Below are 14,164 nucleotides of genomic sequence, written 5' to 3' on the forward strand. Positions count from 1 at the left end.
TTCATACTTTACGACTTTTTTGTGACAAAAACATACAAGTCGCAACTCTTGAACATTAATTTTTTATCTCATTTCTGACTACCTTTATGGAAGAAGGCAATGAAATATTTCTCTTAAAAGAGAGCATCAGGTAGAGAAGAAGTTTGGGAATTGCTATTCTAGTACAACTTTCAATACTTCACTTATTCATATTTATATTTTCAATACTTTACTTATCCATATTTATATTTATTTATTGCGGACTAACTGCGCTCCCTCTCTTTTTCTCTTTTTTCCTCCTTAATTTCGATCACAATACGTGAGAGTCGATGAATTATAAAGAAATCGTTGTAAGAAAGTACCCTCGTTACGAGCATAAACTAAATATAATAACTATCATAGACTATTATCTTATGCATTACCAGTGTTTGCTGATATCTAGATAAAATTATCTAGATAATTATCTAGATAAAGAAAAGGATCATCTTTATCTTTTCATCCATGAAAAGGATCAGCTTTATCTTTTCATCCTCTCTCATCCTTATCTTCTCAACTAGATGAAGAAATACAAAGTATCTTTATCTTTATTTTAGGTAAAAAATATTTGTCATCTTATCTAAAAATTGTCTAAGACATTATCATTATGCAAAAAAGTTTTCCAGGCAAGCTTCTAAAAATCTATCTAAAATATCTAAAATATATTTTTTATTTGAAAAATAATATTACAAATATACTTTATCTTGTACTTGTTTTGCTTAAATTTGTGCAGTGCATTAATGTATATTTTATAAAAATGATATATGTATTGTTACACGTTGATTATTATATTATAAATATATTATAAATATATTATAAATATAAATTAATAAATAAATGTTTATCTTATCATTTATATACTTTTTTATTATTTAAATATTCTTTAGGAAAAGAGAAAGAATATGTGTTTATGATTTTAATATCCCATTTATAATCTGCGTTCACACATTTCACTGCAATTTCACATTTTTTACAAATATTTATAGTCTTATAAAATAAATAAAAATATCTAGATAATTATCTAGATTATCGCAATTATCATCTCATCTTTCATCTAGATTAAAATCAAAATCATCTTTATCTCATCTAAGATAAATTTATGGATTTTTATCTTTATCTTTATCTAGATAATTTTAAAATTATCTACAGCAAACACTGTGCATTACTGTCGTACAAAACTGCTTTTTGCATAAGTAGCTAATCTTACCTTCCCACGCATCGAAACTTCCGTCTCGCTTCAGCGCCTTTCTTGTTGAGCGTGGTGCATCGACGCTTGCCCTTTCTCGTTTCATTGCGCCGACTTTGATGGGCTGTATCATACTCATTTTGTCTCTGTTACTCGGCCTCGTTTGCATATCTTCGGTCGCATCCGATGTAATTTTGAGCCTCGTGCCAAGTCGTTTCGAGCTGAATCCTTCTCTCTCTCTCTCTCTCTTTCTCTTTCCCTCATACAGGGTGTCCCAAAAGTCCAGAACCGATCGAATATTTTATAAACTATGCACTTTAGAAAGAAATGTTTCAGACAAAAGATGTATGGCTTGAAGGGGACCATCAGACAGTGGCAATAATTTGACCTCGGAGAGTCATTTGAAGGTGACGTAAAGGTCACCTTCAATTTCTTAAATGGAACCCCCTATTTTTTATTACATATTCGTGTAGCTTATCTCGAGAGCTTTCCAAAACACTATAATAATTGTTAATTGCAAATTACATATTTTTTTTTAAAACAACTATATATTTTCTTTACATCAATTGATTCCTCTCATTATTTTGTACATAAAAGTATTAAGGTAAGATAATCGAAAAATTAATATTTTACTAGATATTTTATGGTTTATGTAAAATTAAAAAATTATTTCAAGCCTCATAACTCGAAAAGTACTCAATAAAGAAATACTTTATTATAGTGTTTTGGAAAGCTCTCGACGTGAGCTATCAGAATGTTTAATAAAAAATAGGGAGTTCTATTTAAGAAATGAACGGTGATCTTTACGTGACTTTTAAATGACTCTCTCATGTCAAGTCATTGCCACTATCTGATGGCCCCCTTCAAGCCATACAACTTTTGTCTGAAACATTTCTTTCTAAAGTGCATAGTTTATGAAATATTCGACCGGTCCGGGACTTTTGGGACACTCTGTATACTTACATACGAATACGTACGAATACGTACGAATTTGACCGCGCTCGCTCTCATATACCTGCTCTCGCTCATCGCGGCGGCACATGCGGCACCTCTCGCTTTCACTCGCCGCATGGTTGTGCGAAGAGGAGGCTATCACGACTCACGACTCACGGTGTTCACGACAGGCCTCAGTATCCGCCGGAGAGTTGTCGGAGTTACGCGTTGCTTCTCGGTATTATTTACGCAACATCGCGATCAGTGTAATATCTGTCAGAGAATAAAAGCCTGAGTGAGCGCGAACGAAATTTTTCGTATAATAACACCTTTGTGCCGCCGCGCCAAAAGCGCGACAGTCGAAAGTTAAAGAGATCGCGCGGGAAAGGCACGCGATTTTAAAGAGGAGCACGAAAAAGCAAGTCGGAAAGTTGACAGAAATAATGACAGTTAATTGGTTCAGGTAAGATTATGTCATTAATCGTTGAATTGCTCTCGAAAATGAAAGTACTGGAGTATTGATGTTTTTTTTAAGTTCCCATCGATTATTGCAGACTTGAGCATCATGAATTAAAATTAAATTTTATTAAAAGCTTTTTAATAAAATTGCTTAGAAGATTATAAAGTTATTTCTTTTTTTTTTTTGAAAAAATGAAAAATATTGTTTCATCGGAAAAGCAGACTACACATTAGCAAAGGGGAGAGTTCACGTTACGTAGGAGATGATTAGTATGAGTTAACGCTTGTCAGGACGTTCCGGAGTAACGCGTAAAAGTAACTTTCTCTAATAATCAAACGATACTTTTCTCTCTCTTTTTCTCATATCATCCAATTGTGTTAGATGAGTGAGAGAGCTCATTAAATCTCGTACACGTACATTTCTTAGTCAATTAAATTTATCGTTTCAATTAAATTTAATATTTGCAATTAATTTTGGAAAGGAGAAAAAGATTTAAACAATGTATTATAATGGGAATGAATAAATTTTTTTTGTTATTCTTCTGCTAAAAAAAGAACTAAAGAAAAGCGAACAGAGGATAAGACCCGCATATAATACGCGAGTGTCAATCGTTGAAATAATTAAATGATTAACTTTGTTTTATAATTTCTATTGAATATTGAAAAATTATATGTGCGTTTTGTAATTTCTACTCAATATTTATACATGAAGATTAAATTGTTTGATCTTCATTTATTATACATAACAACCAGAAAATCTCGTTTTCATTCGAGAAGTTTCCTTCGAATGCTATTTTTCCGGGTAAACATTTATATTCAATATATGATCATACGATCATTCGCTTATTAATGATAAACAACAATTATAATGCAATTATGTATCTCTTTTATTGATAAGGATTAGTTACTAATTTGAGAAGATTATAATCTCTTATATTTCGGAGGAAGAGAATGAAAAGGCAGAAACCGTACTTACACAATTGTATTAATACACATACAAAATTATATATATATATATATATATATATATATATATATATATATATACAGGGTGTCCCAGTTATCTTCCGTCATCTTTCAAAGACAGATTCCTGGGATCATCTGAAGACGATTTTTCCTCAACGAAAATGTCGAGGCAATAATAATTTTCGAATTATAAGTGATTGGAAATAAGGGGATTTTCGTAAACTAAGCTTTGTAGAAATAAAATATTAACAAAACCACATTCTTCGATTAATTTTAAATAGAGTTTATTTTAGTTGAGTCTTAATTTAAGACTTAATTGCAAAGATATATGATGACAAAAATCGGGAATATGCAAAAAATGATGGTCTTCATTGACATTTTCGCTAAGGAAAAATCGTCTTCAAATGAGAAATCAGTCTTTGAAAGATGACGGAAGATAACTAGGACATCCTGTATATGTGCGTCTGTGTATACATATCAATATATATATATATATATATATATATATATATATATATATACAGAGTGTCCCAAAAGTCCCGGACGAATATTTCATAAACTATGCACTTTAGAAAGAAATGTTTCAGACAAAAGTTGTATGGCTTGAAGAGAGCCATCAGATAGTGGCAATTTGACCTTGAAGAGTCATTTGAAGGTGACATAAAGGTCACTTTCAATTTCTTAGATGGAACTTCCTATTTTTTATTACATATTCGTGTAGCTTATCTCGAGAGCTTTTCAAAACACTGTAATAAAGTATTTCTTCATTGAGTACTTTTCGAGTTATGAGGCTTGAAATCATTTCTGAATTTTACATAAACCATAAAATATCTAGTAAAATATTCATTTTTCGATTATCCTATCTTAATACTTTTATGTACAAAATAATGAGAGGAATCAATTGGTGTAAGGAAAACACATAGTTGTTTTAAAAAAAATATGTAATTGTTAATTGCAAATTACATATTTTTTTTTTAAAACAACTATGTTTTTTCTTTACAATTGATTCCTCTCATTATTTTGTACATAAAATTATTAAGGTAAAATAATCGAAAAATTAATATTTTACAAGATATTTTACGATTTATGTAAAATTAAGAAATTATTTCAAGCCTCATAATTCGGAAAATACTTAATGAAAACTAACTTAATTATAGTGTTTTGGAAAGCTTTCGACGTGAGCTACCAGAATATTTAATAAAAAATAGGGGGATCCATTTAATAAATTGACGGTGATCTTCACGTGACTTTCAAATGACTCTCCCATGTCAAATCATTGCCACTATCTGATGGCCCTCTTCAAGCCATACAACTTTTGTCTGAAATATTTCTTTCTAAAGTGCATAGTTTATGAAATATTCAACGGGTCTTCGGGTCTGGTCCGGGACTTTTGGGACATTTTGTATATATATATATATATATATATATATATATATATATATATATATATATATTAGCATGTATGTAGAGAAAACTAAAAATACCAATATTTTATATGTATATTATCAAGTTTTTTATTAAATATCAAGGCAAGATCTAAAAATCGGTCATTCAAATTTCATTAGAACATATACCGAGATACAAGTAGTGTAGGTCACAAATTAATCGGACGTGGTCATATGTTATATTAAACATATATTGCGTTAAATATTATCTCATATGTAGATAGAGAGAGAGCAAGAGAGAGAGGGGAGAGGGGAGAGAGAGAGAGAGGAGAGAGAAAGGAAGGGGGCGAGGGAAAAAGAGAAGAAGGAAGGGAGTTGTCTATTTTCGACAATAAAATATAAAAGGAGATCTTAGTAGTTTTCACAATCTTCAGCATCTAAAATTTTAAGGAATTAAAATTTATAAGGATTTAAGAAATAGGCAAAATCATTAATATTCCGAGATTTAAATGTCTAATTAAGAGAATTCTAAAATTGGCATTGTTGTCATATTTAAGTTGTATTCGAAACAATAATTTTGACATTTTGCATTTTAGAGATCTCAGAATTCGGGGGTTCAAGGACTTAAAGAATTTAATCCCTAGAACTTCCAATTTATGGATTTTAAGATAGAAACATCATAAATTAAAAATTCTCAAAATATAGAAATTCTGAAATATCAGAATTAAATGTCACTTGCATTTGTTGCAAAATATAGGATCCTTTATATAGCTGACATAACTCTTAAGAGCTGGATAGCTCGGAAAGTAATCTTTATCGAAAAATGTTTCGAACAAAAGTTGTAAGGTTCGAAGAGGCACATCTAATGATGACATTGATTTGACTTATAGATGTTTGAAGATTATATGGAAGTCGTTTTCAATTTCTTAAATGGGAACCTTCATTTTTCATTGCATATTCTTGTAGCGCATATTGAGAGCTTTTCAAAACATTATAATAAAATATTTTTTCATTAAGAACTTTTCGAATTATAAAACTTGGAATAATTTCTTAATAATCTCATAAATCTCATCTCTTATAAATTTGTATAAAGAAAACATAAAATTTTTTAAGAAACGATTTTAAGAAAATATATGTAATTGTTAATTGCAAATTACATATTTTTTTCTTAAAGCAATTATATGTTTTCTTTACGCCAATTGATTTTTCTCATTATTTTGTGTATAAAAGTATTGAGACAAATATTTTGAAAAATATGCGAGATATGAAAAAATATTTCAGACAAAGTTATATGGTTTTGAAGGAGACATAAGATGGTGTCATTAATTTGACCTTAAATAATTACTTGAAGGTCACCCTCAATTTTTTAAATAGAACTTCCTATTTTTTATTACATATTCTTGTAGCTATTAGTGTAAAGAAAACATACAGTTGTTTTGAAAAAAAAAATGTAATTTACAATTAACAATTACATATTTTTTCTTAAAAATAACTATGTGTTTTCTTTACACCAATTAATTCTTCTCATTATTTTGTATATAAAGGTATTAAGATGAGGTAATCGGAAAATGAATATTGTACAAGATATTTTACGGTTTATGTAAAATTGAGAAATTATTTCAAGCCTCATAACTCGGAAAGTACTTAATGAAAACCTAACTTAATTATAGCTGTTTTGAAAAGCTGTCGAGATAAGCTACAAGAATATGTAATAAAAAATAGGCGGTTTCATTTAAAAAATTGAGGGTGACCTTCACGTGACCTTTAAGTAACTATTTAAGGTCAAATTAATGACATCATCTTATGTCTCCTTTAAAACTATATAACTTTTGTCTGAAACATTTTTTCGTATCTCGCATATTTTTCAAAATATTTGTCTGTTAAGATTAAAATTAATCCTGCATATATACAGGGTGTTCTAAAAAGATATGTCAAAAATTTAAGGAGATATTCCTCACATCTGAAGGATGAAGAAATGTTATATGGCACATAAGTGCGGAAATGATTATTTCAGGAGTTATGTTGAAAATACTGTTAGCTGTATTACTTACACAAGAAAAAGTTTAGGATTAATTATTGTAGACGACAATCGTTTAATTAGGCTTATTTACATTTGGTTTTAATGTGACCTTGAATATGTTACAATAAATGTTGAAAATATTCACTATTTTCCTGAATACAAGCAGTGACACATCAACGCATCAATTCATGGACACGTTCAAAATGCCATCAGTGCGTGATATTCAAGATCTTCGTGACCGTATCACTGCAGGTTACGATACAATCCGCTATACGCCAGGCATTTTTGAACGTGTCCGTGAATCAATGCGTCGACGTGTCACTGCTTGTATTCAGGATATTTATTTTTAAAAAATGAGTATAAGTATATATATATATAGAAGGAGAGAGAGAGAGAGAGAGAGATTTGATTATTTTTTACTGTTTTGAAGCATGTGATATATTATGATATTTTTAAAAAATGAGTTTAAGTAAATATTTAATTATATATATATATATATATATATATATATGCATATATAAATTAAAATAAATTAATTAAAAAATCATTTACAAGATAAATTCGCATACTTTAAGATAATAATGATAATGGTTGGGTAATTTAAGTAATCATCTTTACGAATCGGATATAATTATAGTAAGGTGTTTTTTTTTATGCAACGTAAACATTTTAGCAATATTTATAAACGCGGTAATAATAAAGGAAAATGATTCGAGACTCAATATAATTGATTGCGAAAATTGTTCGAAAATTATTGTCAATACTAGAAGTTTATACGTTAAAATCTTCATGTTACGTATATCATGGAATTCCAGAATTTCGCAATGCAATTTAATAGATGAAAAATAATAAATAAATGATGATATTTTTATGTATAATATTGTTAAGTACAAAAAATGGATTTAATAAATGAAATTGTACGTTAAGTACGTAAAGAAATTTTTTTTGATGATTTAATGTTGAAAAAATTAAACATCAAAATATTAAGAATTTTAAAGATGGAAATAATAAATTATTTTTAGACGGATTATCTTTATATTCTAGGTAAGGTATTTTCTTTATTAGAGTGATTTGAAATAAGATGTATGACATTAGAAAATGATTTTGTGTATTGTAAAGAGAGAAAAATTATTAATTGAAATGTATATTTGTTATAATCAGTTTATCATAATGAATTTTCTATACATTATTGTGATGATGTACTTGACGAACCATATAGTCGAGCATAATTAAATCAGATAAGTTATAGCCTGACGGTAAATCTTTCAACCATGTAATCACAAATGCTTTGATAGCAAATACATCGCGATATTTATTCTCTTCATCATTTCTATTGCAGAGGCACGAGAAAAAATGTATTCTTAAAAATATATTCTCTGTTTTTTTTATAATATAATTGAAAGAGCTTGGATATTTCACGAACAAAGGACAAAGCACTCTATTTTATAGTTTTCTTTAAAATAACATTATTTAAAATAACATTATTCTTTAAAATAACATTTGGATATTTTATATACATGATATTACTTTATAAAATATAATATTTTGTATGTAGAGTTGTTTTATTATATATTTTTTCTTATTTTTTCAAAAAAATCATAATTTTTTTAATTTATGACTTTCTTTTTTGAAATAATTTGTATATATATATATATATACAATATATATATACATATATACAGGGTGAGCGATTTTAATTTATCCACCCCAATAACTTTTTTATATTTGAATGTACAACAAAATGTTTCAAATAAAAGTTGCTTGACTTCGAGGGGGACAGAAAATGGGTGGCAAAAATTTGACCTTGGATAGTCATTTGAAGGTCACATAAAGATTACCTTCAATTTCTTAAATGGAACGCTCTATTTTTCATTGCATATTTTTGTAGCTTATCTCAAGAGCTTTTAAAAACACTATAATTAAGTACCTTCTCATTAAATACTTTTTGAGTTATAAGGCTTGAAATAATTTCTTAATTTTACATAAACCATAAACATAAAATATCTTGTAAAATATTCATTTTTCGATTATCTTACCTTCATACTTTTATGTACAAAATAATGAGAGGAATCAATTGGTGTAAAGAAAACACAGTTGTTTCTAAGAAAAAATATGTAATTTGCAATTAACAATTCCATATTTTTTCTTAAAAACAACTGTATGTTTTCTTTATACCAATTGATTCCTCTCATTATTTTGTATATAAAAGTATTGAGGTAAGATAATCAAAAAATAAATGGTTTACTAGATATTTTATGGTTTATGTAAAATTAAGAAATTATTTGAAGCCTTATAACTCAAAAAGTACTTAATGAAAAGGTACTTAATTATAGTGTTTTGGAAAGCTCTCGAGATAAGCTACAAGAATATGCAATGAAAAATAGGGGATTCCATTTAAGAAATTGAAGGTAACCTTTATGTGACCTTCAAATGATTATCCAAGGTCAAATTTTTGCCTCCTACCTTCTGCCCCTCTCGAAGTCAAGCAACTTTTATTTGAAACATTTTGTTGTACATTTAAATATAAAAAAGTTATTGGGGTTGATAAATTAAAATGGCTCATCCTGTATGTACACAGGGTGTTCCATTTTAAAAGTTCCACCCTCACATTTTTAATTTTGATTGTAGAAAAAAATGTTTCAAACAAAAGTTATAGGCTTAAAGGGGGACATAAGATGGTGTCATTAGTTTGACATTGAAGAGTTACCTGAAGGTCACGTGAAGATCACATCCAACTTTTTAAGTAAAACCCTTTATATGCTTTTGCATGTTCTTATAGTTCATCTCGAGAGCTTTCCAAAACACTATAATTAAGTTGATTTTCATTAAGTTATATTTTCCGAGTTATGAGGCTTGAAATCATTCCTTAATTTTACATAAACCGTAATATATTTAGTAAAAAATATTCATTTTTCGATTATGCCTTGCCTTAATACTTTTATGTACAAAATAATGAAAGGAATCAATTGGTGTAAAGAAAACACATAGTTATTTTTAAGAAAAAATATGTAATTTGCAATTAACAATTACATATTTTTTCTTCGAAACAACTATGTGTTTTTTTTACACCAATTGATTCCTCTCATTATTTTGTACATAAAAGTATTAAGCCAAGATAATCGAAAAATGAATAATTTTATTAAATATATTACGGTTTATGTAAAATTAAGAAATGATTTCAAGCCTCATAACGGAAAGTACTTAATGAAAACTAACTTAATTATAGTGTTTTGGAAAGCTCTCGAGGTGAAAGAACTATAAGAACATGCAAAAGTATATAGGATCCCATTTAAAAAGTTGAATGTGACCTTCAGGTGACTCTTCAATGTCAAACTAATGATATCATCTTATGTCCCCCTTCAAGCCATATAACTTTTGTCTGAAACATTTTTTTCTACAATCAAATTTAAAAAAGTTATGAGGATGGAATTTTTAAAATGGGACACTCTATATATAATAGAATCAGAAACATTTTATGACTCAAAATGATAAAGGACTGAAATTATCTTTACAAGAAAGGCGATTTCAAAAGACATACGTAATTTATTATCTTTGGAAGCGGTTTTATTGTTTTTTATCGTAGAAAATTATATTATTACAGGTAGAAAGTTACAATATTGCGTCCTTATTATCGCTATTTTTATTATGACCGCAGCTATAAACATAATTGTTATTTCTATACGGAATCTCGCGTGGTGACTAGTAATGACACTTTATTGCATAAACAGCACGAGGTACTATTTACCACAAGTTCCATTCCTTGCGGTGGAGAAGAAGGGAGATTCTCTTTTACTATATTTCTAGTGTAAATCATTATACTCTGTCGGCTAACATAAAATTTAGAAAAAGAATTTGTTTGAACATGCAAACTTACGTGTTAACGAATATGTTAATGTTTCTCCTATGTAGTAGCAAAATTACTATTATGTATACCAAGGGAACAATAAATCGTATATATTTTCCCTTGCGTGAAAATGAATTGGAAAAGCATCGTGGAAATTATGAAACCTAATGCTTTTCTCTGATTACTTTTTATTATATTAATAATATTTTTGACATTAAATTATTGAAAATAATTGCATTGTTATAAATATATGTATTTTAATATACATATTTTAATTATATAAATATATTTTGAATTATAAATATATGTGTTAAATTTAAATATATTTAAATTTAAAATTGAGAAAATTTTCTTGAAATACATTTATAATAACAAAGTACAGTGTTATTATAATAATACAATGTTATTATAATATTTTATTTTCTGAATTTTAAATTTATAAATATCTTAAAAAAATATATTTATAATTTGAAATGTATTTATAATTAAAATATATTAATAATTGATAATAAGTTGATAAAAATATATTTATAATTTATAACAATGCAGTTATTTTTAATATTAATAACTTAATGTCAAAAAATGATTTATAATTTAATTCAAATTTATAAGCTTAATTTTTAATTTTATTATTTAATACAGTATGCTACGATACACGCTAAGAAACTGTACAGGAGAATGTCATTCATATGTATATAAGCATCACGCGAGTTATGCACTTTCTCTCTTTCTTGAGACTACCGGTGATGAGTTCCTTACTCCCTCCATAGAACATTACAAGCTCATCCTCCAGTCATATATTTTTATATAGGATAAATCTCGCAAAATAAAAAAAAGTTGCGCAGAAAACAAGGGATACTTTGCTTGCACTATCATTACTACTCAATATATTCGTTTTCTCGTTTAGATCATTAGATCTAAATCTATGATTTATTAATTACAAATATAATATTGCACTTTAATATAAGAATGAATTCAAGTAAAGGAAATATTTTCACGATTATATAAAAAAATTTAAAGAAAGAGATAGACAGTTTTTACATTCGCAATAATTCTTTTTTAAATATTATTAATCTTCTTCGAAAGGAGGAAAGGACAGTTTGGTCTGCTTACATTAATAACTTTAATACCGTTTAGATCAATCTTCATTTATTCGTTTTATATATTATTTATTTGATTCTCAATAGAAACTCGACAATTTTGTTTCAATTTAGTTGGCTATTTAATTGATAAAAATTCATAAAAATGCAACACAATCTGACACATTCTATAACACGTCCGTTGTTTTGCATTGATTGTTTAATTCGATAGTTGCAATTTTGTAATAATTATTTTTTCATTACCTTGCCTGGTACAAGTTGCACATTTGCACAATCACGGGCACTTGCAAAGTTCCTGATCAATCAGCAGTGTTTGTTGAAATCTAGATAAAAATATCTAAATAATTATCTAGATAAAAAAATGGCTCATCTTTATCTTTAACTAGATGAAGAAATACAAAATATCTTTATCTTTATCTTAGATGAAAAATATATGTCATCTTATCTAAAAATTGTCTAAAATGACGTTTTCATTATGCAAAAAAGTTTTCCAGGCAAGCTTCTAAAAATCTATCTAAAATATCTAAAATATATTATTTATATTATTATTATTATTAATATATTATAAATATATTATTATTATATTATTAATATATTATAAATATATTGTAAATATAAATTAATAAATAAATATTTATCATATCATTTATACCTTTATTATACCTTTATTATACCTTTTTGCTATTATTTAAATATATTTTAGGAAAAGAGAAAGAATATATGTTTATGATTTTAATATCCCATTTATAATCTGCGTCACATTTTTTACAAATATTTATAGTCTTCTAAAATAAACAAAAATATCTAGATAATTATTTAGATTATCGCAATAATTATCTCATCTTTCATCTAGATTAAGTAGAAGCAAAATCATCTTCATCTCATCTAAGATAAATTTACGGATTTTTATCTTCATCTTTATCTAGATAATTTTGAAATTATCTACAGCAAACACTATCAATCAGGGAGTAATGTAACCGCTAACGCGTATAACCTACTTACTAAACATGAAGAATCAGCAGAAATCTAATAGTATGAATTCTCTTTCATTCTTTATCTATAATATAATTTTTATTTTATAGAAAATAAAGCTCTACGTACATGCGTGTCGAATATTATCGCAAATCAACATTTTATTATCGGTTTTCATTGCGCATACGGCCAATCGGTCCTCGCTCGCCGATCCGTCATCTATTTATAAATCTCGTTCTCGGGATGAAAGTCCGCACCACGATTTTCGAAAGTTTCTCCCCGTTTTGTACCAAAGTTGTATACGGATATTTTTGCGATCGTAAAAAGGCGCGGACATGTTTTATTAATTACCAAATGAGGCATTATACGCCGATCATGAGATAAAAAATTGCAATGCTCACTTTCACATATACACACACACACACACACACACACACACACACACACACACACACACACACACACACACACACATGTACGTACGCACGCACGCACACACGCGTACGCACTCACACAGAAATCTTTTTACTTAATAAGTTTATTTTTCGAGACTATGCATAGTTTTTTTAATCTTTTCTTTATATAAGTGCATAAATTATATAAAATATATTTAAAAATGTAATATCTATTGTAGTACTTAAAATATATGTGTGTGTGTGTGTGTGTGTGTGTGTGTGTGTGTGTGTGTGTGTGTGTGAGACATAAAATAAGTTAAAATGTATAATATAAAATAATATATATATATATATATATATATATATATAATTAAAAATAACATATGTTATTAATTATAAATATAGAAATTTCACTTTATATTACAATTAATTACACAGGCATGTCAGTTACAAAAAGTAGATTAGGTGAATCTGATAGATTTTTTGACGTTGAAAATGAATCTAACCGTAGAATTTTCCTAACACGTCAGGTTTTCGAATAATTTATAGTTAAATAATTCAAGAATGGTTTATTTCATGAATGTATTATGGAAGAACCTAGTTTTGTTGAAATATTTCTGCCAATGGCATTGTATAGTACTAGTCTTCATCTTTTAAATCCATTTTCATTGCCGCTGCATGATTTTTTTTCGCTGATATATACAAGTATGAAGTTATAAGAAAATTTACATTAAAAAAAATTTACATAGGCATCAATATGGCAGATCTATCTTGAAATTTGAAAAGGCTTATATTTGTCAAGTTTGGTTGTTATAAAAAGTGCTGTAGAAATATATCTAATACAGTTGTTACACATTTTGATAAATTTTTCTAAATTTTATATTTTTTT

The 14,164-nt window shown here is 27.6% G+C and overlaps 1 protein-coding gene across 1 annotated transcript in view; it reads left to right on the forward strand.

The window, feature by feature from the left end:
- The first annotated feature begins 2,248 nt into the window (after positions 1-2,248).
- Positions 2,249-14,164, forward strand: part of LOC105255775 — a 51,088-nt gene continuing 39,172 nt past the window's right edge. Inside the window, exon 1 of the mRNA XM_011265263.3 lies at positions 2,249-2,597. Within this exon, the coding sequence (XP_011263565.1) occupies positions 2,578-2,597 (20 nt within the window). The 5' untranslated portion in view covers positions 2,249-2,577. The remainder of the gene's footprint in view (positions 2,598-14,164) is intronic.

Source organism: Camponotus floridanus, unplaced genomic scaffold, assembly GCF_003227725.1.
Source record: "Camponotus floridanus strain SB8 unplaced genomic scaffold, Cflo_v7.5 scaffold18, whole genome shotgun sequence".
Classification (NCBI taxonomy): domain Eukaryota; kingdom Metazoa; phylum Arthropoda; class Insecta; order Hymenoptera; family Formicidae; genus Camponotus; species Camponotus floridanus.